Below are 19,662 nucleotides of genomic sequence, written 5' to 3'. Positions count from 1 at the left end.
ATAAAGACGAAGGGAAAATGTTAAGACATTTTAGTGAATTTATTGGAAATTAAAAACATATCTCATGGGCTCCCGAGTGGCGCAGTTGTCTAAGGCACTGCATCTCAGTGTTAGAGGCGTCACTACAGACCCTGGTTCAGTGGTCTAAGGCACTGCATCTCAGTGTTAGAGGCGTCACTACAGACCCTGGTTCAGTGGTCTGAGGCATTGCATCTCAGTGTTAGAGGCATCACTACAGACCCTGGTTCAGTGGTCTGAGGCACTGCATCTCAGTGTTAGAGGCGTCACTACAGACCCTGGTTCAGTGGTCTGAGGCACTGCATCTCAGTGTTAGAGGCGTCACTACAGACCCTGGTTCAGTGGTCTGAGGCACTGCATCTCAGTGTTAGAGGCGTCACTACAGACCCTGGTTCAGTGGTCTAAGGCACTGCATCTCAGTGTTAGAGGCGTCACTACAGACCCTGGTTCAGTGGTCTGAGGCACTGCATCTCAGTGTTAGAGGCGTCACTACAGACCCTGGTTCAGTGGTCTGAGGCATTGCATCTCAGTGTTAGAGGCATCACTACAGACCCTGGTTCAGTGGTCTAAGGCACTGCATCTCAGTGTTAGAGGCGTCACTACAGACCCTGGTTCAGTGGTCTGAGGAACTGCATCTCAGTGTTAGAGGCGTCACTACAGACCCTGGTTCAGTGGTCTAAGGCATTGCATCTCAGTGTTAGAGGCGTCACTACAGACCCTGGTTCAGTGGTCTAAGGCACTGCATCTCAGTGTTAGAGGCATCACTACAGACCCTGGTTCAGTGGTCTAAGGCACTGCATCTCAGTGCTAGAGGCATCACTACAGACCCTGGTTCAACTTTGCACATGTGGATTGTACATTGTTTGCACATTATTCTTTAAAAAATTATTCAAGCTCTGTCAGGTTGATTGTTGATCATTGCTAGACAACCATTTAAGTCTTGCCATACATTTTTAAGCTGATTTAAGTTAACTAACTAGGCCACTCAGGACCATTCAATATCGTCTTGGTAAGCAACTCCAGTGTATATTTGGCCTTGTGTTTAAACTTATTGTCCTGCTGAAAGGTGAATTTGTCGCCCAGTGTCTGTTGGAAAGCAGACTGAACCAGATTTTCCTCTATCATTTTGCATGTGCTTCGCTCTATTCAGTTTATTTTTATAACAAAAAACTTGCTAGTCCTTCCTAATGACAAGCATGCCCATAACATGATGCAGCCACCACCATGCTTGAAAATATGATAAGTGGTACTCTGTGATGGGTTGGATTTTCCCCAAACATAACACTTTGTATTCATGACAAAGTTAATTTCGTTGCCACTTTTACTTTAGTGCCTTATTGCAAACAGGATGCATGTTTTGGAATATTTGTATTCTGTACATGCTTCCTTCTTTGCACTCTGTAATTAATGTTAGTATTGTGGAGTAACTACAATGTCCATACTCAGTTCTCCTATCCCAGCCATTAAACTCAGTAACTGTTTTAAAGTCACCATTGGCCTCATGGTAAAATCCCTGAGTAGCTTCCTTCCTCTCTGGCACCTGAGTTAGGAAGCATATTTGTAGTGACTGGGTGTATTGATACACCGTCCAAAGTGTAATTAATAATCATGCTCAAAGGGATATTCAATGTCTGCTTTTATTTTTATACCCATCTACCAATTGGAAAACCTCCCTGGTCTTTGTGGTTGAATCTCTGCTCGACTGAGGGACCTTACAGATAAATGTGTGTGTGATGCAGAGATGAGGTAGTCATTCAAAAGTCATGTTAAACACTATTATTGAATTATCCTTTTTTATTGTTTTACTCCTTAACTTATTTAGGTCTGCCATAATAAAGGGTTTGAATAGTTATGGACAAGACATTTCAGCTTTTCATTTTTAATACATTTGTAAAAACATTATCCCACTTGGACATTATGGGGTATTGTGTGTAGGCCAGTGACACATCTCAATTTAATACATTTAAAATTCAGGCTGTAACAACAAAATACGGAAAAGGTCAAGGGGTGTGAATATGTTCTGAAGACACGGTTACATCAGACGCAATAAACCTTTCATAAATCATTTATTTTTATTTGAAATAATTCCAACTTTCCACTAATATATTAAACTAATATACAGCACTTTTGCAGTGCCTAAATAAAAATATCCAGCTACTTAAACAAAAGTTCACCCTAAGTTAATGAACTAGAACACACAGTATTTTTGTTATTTTCTCTTATGGACAATACAAAGCTACACTAACGAATCCATATACCAAAACACGGAAAAAGCAAACACTACTAAGGTTTTCCTGAGTGCCTCCTTAGTCCTCCATCCCTGGTCCTATAGGGCTGTGTGAACCAGACACAGTGCTGTAGCAGACCAGGCAGCCTGGTTGCACCAGGAGACTTATCCTCCAGAGGATGAGGCTGAAAGGCAGGATGGAGGGGGGATCCTTCTCCCTCTTTCCCCTTCTCCTACCAGTCCTCTCTTTCCCCTTCTCCTACCGGTCCTCTCTTTTCCCTTCTCCTACATGTCCCCTCTTTCCCCTTCTCCTACCTCTCCTCTCTTTACCCCTTCTCCGACCTCTCCTCTCTTTCCCCTTCTCCTACCTCCTCTCTTTCCCCTTCTCCTCCCTCCTCTCTTTCTCTTTCCCCTTCTCCTACCTCTCCTCTCTTTCCCGTTCTCCTCCCTCTCCTCTCTTTCCCCTTCTCCTACCTCTCCTCTCTTTCCCCTTCTCCTACCTCTCCTCTCTTTCCCCTTCTCCTACCTCTCCTCTCTTTCCCCTTCTCCTACCTCTCCTCTCTTTCCCCTTCTCCTACCTCTCCTCTCTTTCCCCTTCCTCTCCTCTCTTTCCCCTTCCTCTCCTCTCTTTCCCCTTCCTCTCCTCTCTTTCCCCTTCCTCTCCTCTCTTTCCCCTTCTCCTCCCTCTCCTCTCTTTCCCCTTCTCCTCCCTCTCCTCTCTTTCCCCTTCTCCTCCCTCTCCTCTCTTTCCCCTTCTCCTCCCTCTCCTCTCTTTCCCCTTCTCCTCCCTCTCCTCTTCTCCTACCTCTCCTCTCTTTCCCATTCTCCTACCTCTCCTCTTTCCCCTTCCTCTCCTCTCCCCCTTACTCTTTCTCCTCCCATGGTGGTGGTGGAGAGACAGAGGGGGTTATTGATCCCACTCAGAGGAGTTCAGGCATTAGTTCCACCAGGGTGACTAGACTAGAGACAGACAGCGCTCTGTGAGCCACTAGTGGGGCCTACAAGGCAGGGCTGATTGGAACTAGGATGTATCCTTCTGATTTTGATCTCCTCCACATCAGTTTTATTGACTGAAGCACTGTCCTGTGCTCCAGTTCCAATGGGAAAGGCAGTGGCCTTGCTGGAAGCCGGGGTGAGCACAGCCTAGTGTGTGTTATCCCAGCTGCTGTTCAACAACTTGTGGTGATGTGATGAGTTCTCCATGGTTGGCTGAGGTTGAGAGGTAATCACTCCCATCATCTCCTGGCATCTGAGATGAGATGGCCACTGACCACAGCTATCAGGCCCTGGGTTAGCATGGCACAGTGATGGGACTACCAGTGGCTTGTGATCATGGTGTGTGTGTGTGTGTGTGTGTGTGTGTGTGTGTGGGGGGGGGGGGACTGGAGTTCTCGAAGGACCAGCAATTTGTCCACTAAACTGTCCTCAGGTAGTCTTCCCTTCGCCATCTATTTCTAATTCTCTCCCAAAAGGTCAAAACATAATCTAATTTCCCCATCATCTCTCCCTCAGTGTCTGAGAGCTGCAGTCTCGCTCATCTTTTCAAAATCATACATTTCAATGGAAACGCAAACTAATATTTAGATGGGTGAATTTCGCCTTGCAGGGCATCTCACACGCTCCTCAAACATAACCAGAAATTCTCAGCATTAGCGCACAGTCTAGTTGGTATCTGGGCTGTCACTGTTAGCAAGAAATGTCTCTAGGCTTCAATGAGTCTTATAGGCAGCGCTGATGGTTCATCATGTGGATGATTTTACAGAGCGTGTATGTTTGATACAGTGGTAGTTTGTGTGTGTGTTACAGTGGAAGTTTAGTTTGTCTCTGTGTATGTATGTATGTATGTGTGTGTGTGTGTAACAAAGGCAGTCTCTTCCTCAGTGCCCCGAGGGCATCTAGGCTCAGCGCAACTTGAGTTATCAATTCCAAACAGAACAGCGTGTCAAGTCTTTTAGTCCAGTTTGCCTTCACTTCAAGTTTGGCTGTTTTCCCTGGGGACTATTCCCCTGACCTAGGAGTGGCTGTATTCTCTGTTCTCAGCATGAGAGACTTAAAAAGGAGAAAAAAAATAAAAATGTTCCTTTTCATATTTTATTCTCCTTTTCATTCCTCTATCCTTGGGCTCATGACCTGCAGAGGGAACATAGTGGAGGACGGTGGTTAGAATTACAACTATTATTCATTGTCTCTGAGGATTCTAGAACTGTTGTGTGTTATTAATTATTAACACAACCTCGCACAGCTGTCTGTCTGTCTGTCAGAGCCGAACGTCCATAACCAGCTTTCTCAGGTTGGGTCTAGGAAGTATGACAACGTGAGACCAGGTAGTGTATATGGCTCTGATGCCTGTGGGCAAGGTTTGCCATCTAGTGGTTATTGGTGGCATTACATAGCCATTCCAATTCATGACCACCAGTCAAGTCCACATCTATGACCCCCCACCCCTGTAGCGGTCAGCATGGCCCCAGTACATACCACAGAGTAGATAAGTACTTTAATCAACCAGCTTACTAACACAGTATAACAGAACCAGAATGGAGAGAGCAGTGAGGCTCACCTGTCTCGTCCCCAGCAGCCGGCCTGTTGTTCCTGTGCATCCAGCAGCAGTCTGCGACCCTCCTCGTAGTCATCCTGGTCCACACTGATCAGCAGCCGGACCCCCTCTCTCCCCGCCGCCCTCCGCAGAGAGTCTGTGATGAACACCCCCTTCAGGGCCTCTAGCAGCGCTCCACTCAGATAGTCCCCCCAGAAGGCCTCCAGGTTGTCCAGCTCTGAGAACTTGATGTCGCAGATGATGGAGCCCAGGTCGCGGGCGCGCAGCACGGAGGTGGCACGACTGAACAGCTCAAACTGCCGCTCCAGGGGCTGCTGCTTGTCCGAGGAGACGCCGCCGCGCAGAGCCGACTCATGCTCCCAGTATTCTGCTCGCACACGCAGACGAATGTCTGCAGGGAGGGGGAGGGTGAGGAGATGGAGGTAGGGGAAGAGTGAGGGGAGGAAAGGGGACAGAGAGAGAGAAGAGGGAGTGGTGGAGGGGAGGAGAGAAGAGGAGGGGTAGATGTAGAGTAGGAAACGGAGAGGTGGTTTTAGGGTGCAAAGAGGTGAAATAATCAAAAAGAGACAGAGGGAAATGGTGGAAGCAGGAGATTGAGTGGGGTGAGATATATCATGTACACATGAGAGTGAAAATCAAAGAGGAGGAGGGTGGGATCATTTAGTCAGAACAAAGGGAAGAGAGAGATGGAGGGACAAAAACACAAAAGAAAATGATAAGAAAACTTTTGAAATAAAGCCGTAATCACAGAATATTATCCGAACAGGCTATGGGAGGGTTGATAGACAAGTGCCAAAGTAAAGAATATTTAAGGGGAGCATACTACTTTCAACAGGACTGTATCTGACATTAAACTAGTAATTAGTGTAGGACACCACATAGAAATACTTACTGGTGTAGGACACTGCTGTATCATTAACTACAGTTGATAACAAAAGTCTGTCTTTAAGAGTGATACAGGTGAGGCAGAACTGAAGACAGCTGTGGAGCACAGAGGTGAATGTAATAGCAACCAGGCCGTCTACCATCACTAACCTGACAGTGGGAACAAATATGACCTGGTCCGGTCAAGAAGAGCATCACTGAGGATTTACTGTATGACTAACCAGATCTATTTTTCACAACACCCACTACCAAGAGCTGTTGTTGTAGTAGTATAGTGAAATCAGAGTATGGATAACAAGCATATTCATCAGGGAAAAACACCACCACACCACTCTGTGCAGTTCTAATAGTCCACCCCCCATCATTATTCGCCCAGGAGATTTCAGCCAGGCACTGTAATCTACACAAAACCTCTACGCACTGAAAGCTAGAGCTATAACTATGTAATCCATTTCTCTGAGTAATTACAAAGCTCGTTACACTGTACTTACAGTAATAATGAGTTATAGGTGGCACAAAACAGGCATAAATAAAATGCTACTTGTTGTGAGGGTTGTAGGATTTTGTTAGGTCACTCTAACACTGTAAACAGCCCTTGGGATGGATAGCAACCTTTCAGTGACATGTTTTTGTTCTGTTTCAGAAACAGGAGAATTAGCGGTCATGCAGCAACAGCACAGTAAGAAGGGTCAGGAGATACATACTGTACTGAGCAAAGGCAAGCAGACCTCTGTCTCATCCTCCTCTACTGCCATTATTCACCAAGCGCCCAGCAGAACCAGCGGCCTTCCGACTTTGCTGCAACAAAAAATCCAAACCTTTCCAGTCCCACACTACCCCACCCCACCAGAGATGTGCATAGATTGGCAAACTTTGTTTGAGATACATTAGTTTCACAGCAACATGTTAGCACCAAGCTTTACAAGAAAAAATATTCAAATTAGAATATTCTTGTCAAAGAATGTTTGTCGCCAACATGGAGGATAGTTTGTCAAACTGTGTATCTGGATTTACCCCACCCACCTTGCCCTCCCCAACTTCATGTAACAAAAAATGGAGGAACGATAAAGAGTAGAACTGGATTTAAAAAGAGAGAAGGAATATGGAACGGAAAGGGAAGAAAGGAAAGGATGGGGGGGGGTAGTAGTAGTAGTACCATACACCAGGAACTGGGTACCTAAACATACCTTGGTCTCTGAAGACACTGAGCCAGGTTTGGGTAAAGGAGAAACTGACAAATAGTTGCTTCCTCTAACGAGGACACAAGGAATAGAACCAGACAATTTCAACTGGAATGTTGTACCAAATGAACCAGGGACATGACTGTGCCTTAGAATATGTGATTCATTTGAGTTCTTTGTCTCCATCCACATTATTGTTCAGGGCCATGGGGGACAGCCTCTGGAGGGGGCAGCTTTGGAAAATGCCAACATTAGAAATGCAAATGTTGAATTGATTATGAATTTCTTAACATTTGTAAGAGAGAAAACCAAACACTGGATCCTTCTTTCTTTGCTTTATAAGGTTGTAATGAGGAGGCTATACAAACACATACTTGGACCATCGGGGAGGTTAGACGGCAGGTAGCCTAGTGGTTAGAGCGTTGGACTAGTTAACTGTAAGGTTGCAAGATTAAATCTCCGAGCTGACAAGGTAAAAATCTGTTGTTCTGCCCCTGAACAAGGCAGTTAACCCACTGTTCCTAGGCCGTCATTGAAAATAAGAATTTGTTCTTAACTGACTTGCCTAAAATTAAAAAGACATCCTCAGGTTAGACAGATCTCCTACATTTACTGCCAACATTGAAAGCATGCTCTGATGTACAACACAGTGTAACAAAAATGTATCTGAACTGCAAGTAGATTTGTAGATAGCTAAAATATGTCTTATATCACATTAGGCCAAATATGATAATCATGATCATATTTCATGAAGTTCAACTGTTAGTTTGCACACAAAGAAATCGGATACAGAAGGTGTTTGGAATTTTTTTCTTTTTCTTCCAGGAGGCAAAGTTATGGTACAAGGAACATTTCTGTCTCTATTGATACAGCAGCTCTTAGGACATTTGTCAATGAGGTTGATAGAGAACAATAAGACGCATACAGTCCGAAAATAAGACTAAATGCACACAGCCCCATAATCTGACATGTTGTGAAAAATAGTTGAAGGTTTGCCTTCCCTCATCACTACTCCAACATCTCCACATTGTTACTCTGGGGAGATGTTTCTGCATGTAAAATCATGGACCATTTCAGGAAATACACCTCTCGTCTAAATTGTCAATTTGGCGGCATTTCGTATCAGAAAATACATGGTTTGTTCCTAAGGCAGTGTTTCCAAACTCGATCCAGGGGACCCTGGTTTTGTTTTTTGACCAAGCACTATACAGCTGATACAAATAATCAAAACTTGATTAGTTGATTATTTGAATCAGCTGTGTAGTGCTAGGGCAGATACCTAAATGTGCACCCAGGGGGGGCCCCAGGACCCAGTTTGGGAAGCCCTGCTTTAGGGGATACATTTATCTCTCCCTGCCAGCAGGGTGTCAAATCAGCTAAAACAGGATGTGCAGCTGACAAGGAACAGTACTGCTCTGAGAGGAAACTGAAAGTCAGCTTCAAACTAATAACATCTGAAAGTTACCAGGACTGCATAATACCCCTGTCAATTGTCGATATGGTAAAACATGTCAGATAAATAATAAACTGAGTAAAACTGTAACAATTGTGCACTTTTGCAATGTACAAGTCTAGCGACATGGGTCACATACTGTGTGGGAACTGTGACATCAACACCTACTACACAATGTCCCCATACTTCTAAATGACTGCTCCTTCCTACCTACTTGTGAAAAATGGACTTGCTGAGAGCACCAGGAAAGGAAGGCCCTTAAAAACAATGGGAACATAATGATTTTGTTAAGGTTACAGAATACTTTACGCTTCATCAGAGACAGATAGATCCATTTAGACAGAACATTAGGAGGGACAACTTTCATTTTCTCCCTTTAAAACAAGGAGTTGGTTAGATTCTCCATTCACCCCACAGAAAAGTACCCATTTACGAGGAGTCACTTGGTGCGAAGAGCTTCAACTCTATCGATCCGTTTTTCTGCTGAACGACAGACCAAGAGAGGGAGGGAGGGAGAGAGGTTGGGATAGAGAGAGACAGGTAGATAGACCTCTCTCTATTCCCCTTTGACCAAAGCTCTCTTTCTTTTTTTGGTTTGTGTGGTTTGAGCGTTTAGTGTTCGTTCTCTCCCTCTCAGTGTGTGTGAGAGGATGTTTTTTCCTGACACACGAGTCGGTCTGTTTTGAACTGCGAACATAGAGAAAGGAGAGAAAGAGAGAGAAAGAGACAAGCACAGTTGGATTGGATATCTGTCAATTTGGTTGTTTCTCAAGATCAAGCAGGCAAGCTTAACACTGGTTCAAAGGCAATCACTTGGAGTTTGAATTGTTTTTGATGCCTCCAAGTCCACTGTTTAACATTACGGCTTACGTGGACAGTTTTACGTCGCTTCTAATCGTAGGTTACAGTTTGGCATAAGAAATTGTAACCACAAATAACTGAAATACTGTAACTGAAACGCTTCAACTGAGAAAAGGAACTGATTATGTGAAAACAAACTGACTGGTAAGAAAGTAGAGGTAGTAATGGGTTTGGTCTGAATGCTGTGAGGCAGCATTGGACTGGACTGCCCCATCCCCACACTGGGAGCTCATTCAGGGGTCAGAGATGAGATACAGCATGCGGTTACACAGCCCTTAACACAACACTGTTGGGTCATTTTCCTCAGAACTGCTCGAGCAAAGGTTCCAGAGAAGCTGTCGGCGGCCATTTTATGTTCATATAAAAGGATAGAATTCGAGTTCAGACTGACAAGAGGACTGAGATCAATGGATCTCTGAGACCAGTTTGACATTTTTTAATTGAGATTCCACAATGGGTTTGGTCTCTTTTTGTTTTAGTAAACCAGAAATCAATTGTTGTTTGAATTCTGAGAAACGTATTTGTGATCACTGACCAGAGGTATCTACTGAAGTTGATGCCACAAGAACCATTGGGACTCAGTTAAAAGGCTCCATTTTGATAGCTGCTTTAGAAGAGTAGTTTACCCAAAACTAAAGTTAATCAGATGTTTTCGTTATGCATGTAGTGGGATATACACCAGACTAGACAGTGTGGAATATGCACTCAGTTATCACTTTTGAGGAAAACATCTGTCAAACTTTGGCTTTGAAGTGAACTACCCCTTTAAGAAAAAATGTTCAGGTCAGTTTGAGCTTTGAGTCATTTGGAGAGTCAGAGCATGGTATTCAGAAGAGGGGTCAGGTTCAAGGTTGCATTACGGTGATTAAGAAACTTCTGGAATATTCTACGCATATTTCCGAGGACACTTTGGTCAGTTCTGTGAAACACTGAGGCCAACACCCCTCTTTAGAGTAATAGACACAAAAAAAAAATATCATGGAACATTCCAGAACACTTTGTGGAGAGCATACTGTTTTTTTCTGAATGGGGTAAGGAGGAACAGGATAGCTAGAATAATACACAGGCATTGAACACAGAGCATAGTGGCAGCCCCCCCTCGTTCTGAGGGGGAGGGCCTCTTTACCTTGGGCATCGGGCCAGACTGACGAGAGAGCGAGCGACTGAGGTGAGCACACACTGCAGATCGTACGGACAGAGTGAAAGGCCAGACCAGACTTTTATTTTTGTCCAGCCTTTCTCTCCGCTCTCTAGGTCCGCTCTCTAGGTTACTCGATCTGAGTCACAATCCTGAGTCAACCTGGTGGGGATCAAATGCGGAGTCAAGACAGCAACATGTTCAGAGGCAAAGCAACAACACTGTGTATGGTACATGGCTGGGACTGTGAGGGCAAGGCTACTGCAGAGGGCAAGGGGCAGATATCCCTCGGTAGATTGTTTTGGGTTTGATCACAGGGCACTTAGTGCAGTTGATTTAGAGAAGGCTGTTCTGATCGACGGGGACAAAATGGCACATTTGAAAGGGTTGCAGTGTTATGTTTGAGCACTACGAAGCCAGTGTAAAATCATAAACATCTTTGTCTCCCTGAAGAAGAGACTTCATGGATTGCGAAAAGTTGTTCAAATCAAATCATGTTGATAAATAAGCAGTATCATTCATCAGTACGTGTCAGGCTGTGGGAGTGGCTGTGTCTGGGATAGCCACAGTACGAGGGGTTAGTTGGCTGTCAGGTAGGGTAGGTACAGCAACAGAACTGGAAGGGCCAAGGGCCTATTGATCTGGGCCCGGTTTCATGATAGCGATTGAACTTAGGCTTACTAGTGTTTTAACGATGCATCTTTCCTATAACGGCCAAAGATGTAACATGTGTTTCCCAAAACACCATGCAGAGAGAATGGTCGCTAAGCGCGTCGTTGAGGCTTGTGTCGATACTGATAGGATCGAAAGACAGGCAACACTGCTCTCGGATCAGCTTTCTCCATTCAAATCTTACCTTAACATCCAAATTATTCCACAATACTGAAGACGGATCAGCTCCTAGAAGCTTATCACCTATGGCTTCCAATATTTAGGAGGCTGATTCTAATCCTTACCCTGTAATAATGCACTAAATCAAGATATGGCACATTATTGCACACATTAGGCTGCACAGCATGAAATAAATACAGACAAATTACAGACTGTAGCCTACAAGTACAGTAGCAAAATAGAACTCAATAAATGATTCAAATAGCCATTTAGCCTACTGTTTTTATATTGTAATGTACACATCTGTTTAAATTTCAAGCATTTTTTATACGCTGCTTGTTTGTATCAATTGCGAAGACATTGCCAACTTGTATTTGTTGTCAACTTTTTTCTGAAGTTATCAGTGGTCACAGAGCCATGCGATTCTGTTTAGCGGAGCTCTTCTGTGTATAAAGTGACGCGGGAGGGCAAAAGAAAAGCATCTAACGAACCACTTAGCTGTTCTATGAGTGGTCTGAGACAGGCGTTAGATTACAAGTGTAACGTTAATAACGATGGTTTTGGGAAACAGGTCTGAGATTTAATAATGCCCACGAAGGTTCTAACAAACCTAGCTTTAAGATGCTTTTGGGAAACAGGTCTGAGATTTAATAATGCCCACGAAGGTTCTAACAAACCTAGCTTTAAGATGCTTTTGGGAAACAGGTCTGAGATTTAATAATGCCCACGAAGGTTCTAACAAACCTAGCTTTAAGATGCTTTTGGGAAACAGGTCTGAGATTTAATAATGCCCACGAAGGTTCTAACAAACCTAGCTTTAAGATGCTTTTGGGAAACAGGTCTGAGATTTAATAATGCCCACGAAGGTTCTAACAAACCTAGCTTTAAGATGCTTTTGGGAAACAGGTCTGAGATTTAATAATGCCCACGAAGGTTCTAACAAACCTAGCTTTAAGATGCTTTTGGGAAACAGGTCTGAGATTTAATAATGCCCACGAAGGTTCTAACAAACCTAGCTTTAAGATGCTTTTGGGAAACAGGTCTGAGATTTAATAATGCCCACGAAGGTTCTAACAAACCTAGCTTTAAGATGCTTTTGGGAAACAGGTCTGAGATTTAATAATGCCCACGAAGGTTCTAACAAACCTAGCTTTAAGATGCTTTTGGGAAACAGGTCTGAGATTTAATAATGCCCACGAAGGTTCTAACAAACCTAGCTTTAAGATGCTTTTGGGAAACAGGTCTGAGATTTAATAATGCCCACGAAGGTTCTAACAAACCTAGCTTTAAGATGCTTTTGGGAAACAGGTCTGAGATTTAATAATGCCCACAAAGGTTCTAACAAACCTAGCTTTAAGATGCTTTTGGGAAACAGCTCTGAGATTTAATAATGCCCACGAAGGTTCTAACAAACCTAGCTTTAAGATGCTTTTGGGAAACAGGTCTGAGATTTAATAATGCTCCCACAAAGGTTCTAACAAACCTAGCTTTAAGATGCTTTTGGGAAACAGCTCTGAGATTTAATAATGCCCACGAAGGTTCTAACAAACCTAGCTTTAAGATGCTTTTGGGAAACAGGTCTGAGATTTAATAATGCCCACGAAGGTTCTAACAAACCTAGCTTTAAGATGCTTTTGGGAAACAGGTCTGAGATTTAATAATGCTCCTACAAAGGTTCTAACAAACCTAGCTTTAAGATGCTTTTGGGAAACCGGACCCTGGTCTGGGAAGATGTCAGCAAGTGTGAGGCTATCAATTCAACTTATATGTTCAGTACACATTCAGAAATTCAGCGGGACTTTCTCTAAACTTTGTGTTAGGGATAGAAGAAGACAGACAGTACTACCAACATAAGAGACAGGAGACCTACCAGGCAGGGTTCTTAAGAACAGGAGCTGAAAAAAACTGGGTAAGTGCGAGAGAGGGAGATATGTCGGGGGAGATGAAAAGTGAGAGAAGGGAAAGAAAAATGGAGAAAGGGATAGGAATCTCTCTTTTTGGAACACCAGCAGTAGTTATGTAGCCTGGATACCAGTCTGTTTGAGATATCATTCCACTCCTTGTCATGCAAAATGAGTGACAAGGAGTGGCATGATCGCACAAGCAAATCTGGGACCAGGCTAGTAGTTATGCTATATGAAGAAGAAAGACAAGCTCGGCAGACAAGCGTATAGCAGACGTATAAAGTGAAAGACAGGTGGTTTACTGTCTTCTACACTAACTGTCCTTCCCCTGGGCCTCAGTCTGGACCACAGGCTAGTGATTACGAGGCAGCATTCCAACCATGTGTGGCAGCTATGGTATGTAGGTCTAAAGCATACATTTTTCCCACAAGTATTGTCACAAAAGAGCAAGGCAGCTTAACATTATTTTGGTCTGCACAGAACAGACTAAATTGCTCTGTTTAATGAGCTTGTGGGTTGACGCCGAAATGTCCCATTGAAACATAACACGCTTGTGAGTTTAAGGTTGAATGCCACATTGAAATGCCATGTCCCACTACTACACTAAGCCTGCTGTGCTGTGTGGAGCTCAGACAGAAACGCTGACTCACACAGCTGTGCATTGGGTGTGTGAATTCCTCTCAGGGTGCATCTCAATAGCCTAAAGAGGCTTCCTTCTATTGTTTCCTCCCCTTTATCTGAATGGCCAGGATAGGTAAAAGGCAAGTAATAAGGCTGGATGCTTATTTAGTTTGAGACACTAGTGGGTAATGGTAAAGACAATGGCTGACATAGGCCTAGTATATTTGATAGATGGGAGTTGTAGGCGAGCCAACCCAATTCCACTCTGTGCTACGGTCATCACAAAACAACAGACCAGATTGATTTCATTTCATTCAGTTTCAGGTTGTTGTTTTTTGCTTGGGCGTGCAAGCAGACTATCCTTGTGTGGACGTCTACAGAATCCCTCCATTGTGAGGATGTTAGTGTGGCAGGGAGCACACAATCAAAGACCCCGGGAGTGTGTAAAATGCTGTCTGAAACCCTGGTGATGTTTGAGTGTGAGACAGTTTCACCACCACAGAGAGCATATGATGACCAGGTTGAGGGGTTAAGTCAGGTCAAACACAGCCAGTCAGTATGGGTTGTATTTACTGATGAGCGGTCACTCATTCACACATGCTCTGCTCTCACAGTATCGTTACAGCACAGCCCACTCAGTCCAACATGCCTGCAGGGTAGTATTGATCTCCCAGGAGGCCCATGCAAACCATTCTCAAACCAGCAAGGGTGGGACGGTCAGCTTATGGTCAGGGTATAGGCTGAGCAGAGGGAGCAAACTGAAGTCGTTATCTTATGTGAGGACATGAACACGGCACTGGCTGGATTTAAGGTTGCTTGATATGGACATTTTAAGTTTAAACTTACTGGTGAGACAAGGTGGTGCCTGGGACATTCTGATATGGCAGAGATTTTTAGTATCATCACTGTTATTAAGGGCTGTTGGGGTGATGGTGCTTACAGCTTCTCATTAGAAGTGAAATAGAAAATGGATGTAAGCCAGAGAGAGAGACTCAGACACATGTATAATGGCAAGAGAGGAACCAAGAGAGAGTGTGGTGAATGAGCAAGTGGGTTAAAGAGAGAGATGGAAAGAAAATAGAGAAAGAGAGATGGAAGGGAAACTAGAGAGAAAGAGAAAGGCATGGAGGCTGGTCTTACCGCAGGTCACTTTCTCAGGTATAGGTGGGGGAGGCGTTTCGGGGATGCCCGCTCTTCTCCTGTGGGCGGTGGGCTTGCTGGTCCAGCGGCGGCCTTTACCCCTCTTCTTCCGTAGGGGGGCGGGCGTTGGCCTGGCAGAGTCAACACCTATTGAACAGACACAAATCCAGCAATGCTTAACTGGTGCAAATCCAGACAATTTCAGAAACAGTTACTGACATTTCTAAGAGACAAGTTCAGGCATGCAGATTGTGCCAGAGTCTAGCTTACCCCCCCTCCATTGCTGTGTGGCGTGTTCGTCATGTGATTCTGTCTGTGCACAGGGGTCAGTCAATCCAGATGTGCAAACCTGTCTTCTGTCCTCTGTCCCGTAGTCCACTCTGAAACGTTCTGGTGATACTGAGAGGCAGATTAAGGTCAGACACTGACACAGCAGAGTGTAGTCAGACAGGCAGATAACACACTGGGAGAAGTAGGCCTACAGGTGATTATGACAACATTGTCTCCATTACTGCGTGTGTGCTTCCAGTTATGAACAGCACTCTGTTACAGTCCCTTACCTGTCCTCCTTTTCTTGCGGGACACCAAAGGCAGGAGGTCATGCCGCGTCAAGACTCGCAGCAGCTGCAACAGGGGCTCCAGGTTACCCTCACTGAGGTACCCACGTCTCTCCAGCTCCAGCAGCAGTTCTAGACCACTCTTGGGCTTGTGGCGGGCAGCAGTAGGGCAGGCCAAGGCAGGACCCTTGGGCTGTAACCGCCGCCAGGCCTCCAGGAGCACTGGGCTGGGGGAGACTCCTTTACTGGCCTCAGGGTCTTCCTCACCGGGCTCGCTGGTCCAGCCAGCTGGGTCCAAGGGGTGCCCTCCAGCCGGATAGGTCTCATCCAAGAGGAATGACAGCACCTCAACGTCTGTCTCTGTCAGTTGAGAACCGACAACTTCAAACATCTCGTGTAGAGAGAGCATCCCATAGTACGTCAGGCACTCAGTCTCATCCCAGTACAGAGAGTCTCGGAGAGAGTACCTTGGACGATGCATGGTTGCCATTGTTAACAAGCTATCTGGCTATCCTTTCCCAATGCACCTTGGCCAGACGTTTCTATGTGATAAGAATGAAGTGAATTAGACAATGTGGGTAGCAATGAAGTAACGACTCAAAATGTCAAACTAAACAACAGGACTGGCTAGGTTTATCAGGTTATGAAATAACAAGCCAGCCAGCAGCCACAACGCGAATGGACCATAAGATATTGGCATGCACTGTTACAGGCTTTAAAACGAAAGCAGCTGTCTAATAATAAGTGATGTGGAGATGTGAAATACAAAGCTACTTCGTTTTCCTTGTGACTACGTTGGAGAGCTCGAAATCTCGCCGAGCCACCATACCTTGCAAGTACAAACGGTGTTGACAGTGCAACAAATTACGTTACGTAACAGACGTTCCACTGCTGGAAAAAAAAAAAAAAAAGCACTTTACATTTAGATTGACAGCCCTTGAAAACGGTCCCTCATACATTGCTACATTTGTCTCGATTTGATAGAAAGCTAGATGGAAACATCAAAATAATTAGTTGCAGCTGGAGGAACCATTTGGGTAGCTAGCTAGCTAGCTACGAAATTATCGCTAGCTAGCAACAACAACAGCTGACTATACCATGAAGATGAATCAAGACGTTCAAATACATGTAAAGACTAAAAAGGCGGAAATTCATTATCAATATAATATTGTTAATCGTTGCAACAAGCTAAATAATGTGTTATTTTGTGAAACTCGCCTTCGTTGTTCGACGATGGTCAGTGTTGTCAACACAGCTGGGGTGTATTCATTAGTCAGATTCGGTTCTAAAACGTTTTGTCTGTTGCAAAACGGAAACCGTTTACTCTAGGAACCAAACGGAAGCAAACAGAAAAAATGGAACAGAAACGGAACGAAGCGGGGAGGGACCTGACTAAATGTGTCCAATAGAAACTCTCGTTTTCGTTGCAAAACGTTCATCAACAGACAAAACGTTTTGCAACTGAATCAACTAATGAATACGCCTAGTCTCGCACGCAGAGCTGGCAGTAGAACAACAACAAGCAGTAACCAATCACTGCACTTACTTTTTTAGGACGTGTTGGCGAGGAGACTAAGATGATGCTGTAGTCAGGCCTAGTCATTTTATACATGAAGAACGTGAATGAGGCAGTATTGCAGATTCAAAACATTATAGTGACCTATCAGATCATTTTTCCCAGAATATCTAATAAATATCCTCTCATGTACATGTTGTTTTCACCTTGTACTATGAACAGCACCGCTATGCTATTGCCACAAGAAATCCAGCCCTATCGTGTATTAATGCTATTTTATTGGAGGATTTTAAGGCTACATATAAATGTGCTCTATGTATGTGTGTGTCTATATGGCAATGCTGACTATATGAGCGCTGGGCTCTCACAGATCCATCCGGACATGATGCTGCAGGTCTCTTCTACAGCTCCGAGAAGGGTTGGTCTCTCTGAGGGTGAAGGCACACACTGTCTCCCCTCACATTCACAGCACTGGGCTCTTTCTACCTGGGGGAGTCCAGAGATACATTGATTTTCTATACATCCAATAGCCATAATCTATGCGTATTATATCCTGTATTAATACCAGAGTAAAGATTGTCTTGGGGCCCAACCACCTTGCACTATAGATCTAACCCACCTCTGCGCATCTCCAACACAATGTCTCTCACCTGTTCCTCTGGAATGTCAATGACCACCAGGTCTCCGCCCTGTTGAACACAGTCGACCACGACCGCTGCTCCAGCTCCTCCTCTCAGTGGAGAAGAAGTAACACCTGGAGGATAAAATCTTCCAGCTCTTAAGACAAGGTGTGTGAGGCGAATATACACAAACACACACACACATAAGAACACATTCATGCACGTTGCACACACACATGCACAAACATACAGAAACACGCATACACACACAAACAAACACGCAGTATATAGTGCATATAGATGTAGAAGGACAGATAAATCAAAACACTGCTGACCTTGGGTGATCTGGTCTCTGAGTGGACAGTGTCGGTTCACAGGCAGGAAGTTGACCAGCTCTGTAGGCATCTTCTGAAGGGAATTTCTTTCCCTCACCGTGACAACAAAGTCTCTGTTCAAAATCGCCTCAGTTTCAAAGAGACTTATGAGATCTAACTGAAGTTGGTTTTTAGTCTCTGCGACCCTCACATGCTCTCACCTCAACTGGTCATAACTTCTTGATCACACCAACAGCGTCTTTGCGCAAAATGGTACGCAGCATCATCTGGATATGTTTGCAACAAAAGTTCAACATTTACCTTCTGCTACCATTTCTGTCGAGCAGTCTAGGCATACAGTTTGATAAATCAAACGTATGCACCACACAGAACGCACTGCAACTGCCTCTGCAATGCTGGAAGGCAAACGCAGCATTCCATTGGAAATGAATGTACTTCTGGTGTACCAAAATGCAATGACGCTGTCGGTGTGATCGAGGCGTTAAGCTGCACTGACGTTCAGGTGTTGTCTCTGTGACCGTTCCCTGGTTCATGTGAGATCTTTTATCTCTCTCTGTAGTTGGTTTTTAGATGCCGTCAGGTCTATGTAGTTTTTTTGCAATTGGTTGTTGGATGTCAGTAGGCCTTCATACTCTCTTTCTAATTGGTTATGAGAAGCAGCATGATCTCTGTGTTGCCTCTCTGACTGGTCCTTGGTTGCGACAAGTTACATGTAGTCTCTCTCAAGTTGGTCCTTAACCACAGCCACATAGCTGTTCATTTTCTGTAGCTCAGCTTGAGTTGAAGTCAAAGCATAATTTTGTCTCCAGAGCTGGTTCTTGGCTGTGAGGACAGTGTCGTAGTTGTCCCTCAGAACCTGAAATTATGCCTTCAGTCAGGTGCAACTGAGAGAAGCTGTGTAATCTGGTGAGATGGACACAAAGTGTGAGTGTTAACAATTAGTGTATAGTATATTGTCTTAGTATATGCTGCGTTTAAGGTTATAGTGTGGCCCAGAGCCATGTATTTAGATATTCTAAATACATGGCTCTGGAGTGGCCAAGGCCCATAAGGATGTGATGAAGAATATGCCTATTGTGTACTCCTGTAATCATAGACCTGAGATGGTTAGGATTGATAAAAGCAGTATCCAGGGGCTTGAGGCGTCACTACAGACCCGGGTTCGATCGGGAATCCCATAGGGTGGCGCACAATTGCCCCAGTGTCGTCCGGGTCGGGAGAGAGTTTGGCCCGGGGGGGGCTTTACTTGCCTCATCCCACTCTAGCAACTCCTTGTGGCGGGCCGGGAGCCTATAGGCTGACTTCGGTCGTCAGTTGAACAGTACACATTGGTGCGGGTGGCTTCCGGGTTAAGCAGGCGGGTATTATAAAGCGCGGTTTGGCAGGTCATGTTTCGGAGGATGCATGACTCGACCTTCGCCTCTCCCGGGCCTGTTGGGGAGTTACAGCGATGAGACAAAATCGTAATTGGATCGCAATTGGATACCACGAAATTGGGGAGAAAAAGGGTGTACATTTAAATTTTCAAAAATGAATAATGCATTATCCAGGGGCAACACTGACCTATTCAAATAAGAATCATTATACAGGTGATTGATTGAAAAATCCAGGTAGCCTAGCTGTTAAGCGGGTTGTTCCAGTACCCCAAAAGGTTGTTGGTTTGAATCCTCGAGCCGGCAAGGTGGGAAAATCTGCTGTTCTGCCCTTGAGCAAGGCAATTAACCCCCAACAACTGCTCCCCCTTACAAAAAATGATTGCGGTTTTGAAAGTGTAGAAACTGCAGTTCACTATGGTATTTTGGTTGCAGAATAACTGAACTG

The 19,662-nt window shown here is 44.5% G+C and overlaps 1 protein-coding gene and 1 long non-coding RNA gene across 6 annotated transcripts; both read right to left on the bottom strand.

The window, feature by feature from the left end:
* Window positions 1-1,794: 1,794 nt before the first annotated feature.
* On the bottom strand, window positions 1,795-18,731 carry dedd1 (death effector domain-containing 1). 5 transcript variants are annotated; one of them, XM_071396726.1, is made up of 8 exons: window positions 16,589-17,186; window positions 16,200-16,261; window positions 15,374-15,912; window positions 15,084-15,212; window positions 14,814-14,960; window positions 4,803-5,190; window positions 4,479-4,542; window positions 1,795-4,375 (listed from the first exon to the last, which is right to left on the bottom strand). In XM_071396726.1, exons 3-7 carry the CDS (start codon window positions 15,858-15,860, stop codon window positions 4,503-4,505), a joined length of 1,191 nt encoding a protein of 396 aa, XP_071252827.1. In that variant the 5' UTR covers window positions 15,861-15,912; window positions 16,200-16,261; window positions 16,589-17,186; the 3' UTR covers window positions 1,795-4,375; window positions 4,479-4,502. The 5 variants fall into 5 exon arrangements, with proteins under 5 accessions (XP_071252827.1, XP_071252828.1, XP_071252826.1 ...); XM_071396725.1 differs by lacking the exons at window positions 1,795-4,375; window positions 16,200-16,261; window positions 16,589-17,186 and adding exons at window positions 17,255-17,372; window positions 17,537-17,640; window positions 17,842-18,731 and having other exon boundaries at window positions 4,479-4,591; XM_071396727.1 differs by lacking the exon at window positions 4,479-4,542 and having other exon boundaries at window positions 16,589-17,178.
* On the bottom strand, window positions 7,661-14,807 carry LOC139573369 (uncharacterized). The gene is made up of 2 exons (XR_011674580.1): window positions 10,306-14,807; window positions 7,661-9,005 (listed from the first exon to the last, which is right to left on the bottom strand). It is a non-coding gene; the product is annotated as an uncharacterized lncRNA (long non-coding RNA).
* Window positions 18,732-19,662: the final 931 nt, after the last annotated feature.

This window comes from Salvelinus alpinus, chromosome 4 (genome assembly GCF_045679555.1).
Source record: "Salvelinus alpinus chromosome 4, SLU_Salpinus.1, whole genome shotgun sequence".
NCBI classification, from domain to species: Eukaryota; Metazoa; Chordata; class Actinopteri; order Salmoniformes; family Salmonidae; genus Salvelinus; species Salvelinus alpinus.
This window is presented reverse-complemented; position numbering and strand designations above follow the sequence as displayed.

Excerpts from the sequence above, each read along its gene's own strand:
- dedd1 (XM_071396725.1), bottom strand. The coding sequence starts at position 15,860 with ATGGCAACCATGCATCGTCCAAGGTACTCTCTCCGAGACTCTCTGTAC. Across the intron at positions 14,961-15,083 it reads CACACAGCAATGGAGGGGGG|GTGTTGACTCTGCCAGGCCA; the intron begins GTAAGCTAGACT and ends TCTGTTCAATAG. Across the intron at positions 4,592-4,802 it reads GGCTGCTGGGGACGAGACAG|GCATCAGAGCCATATACACT; the intron begins GTGAGCCTCACT and ends CCTTGCCCACAG.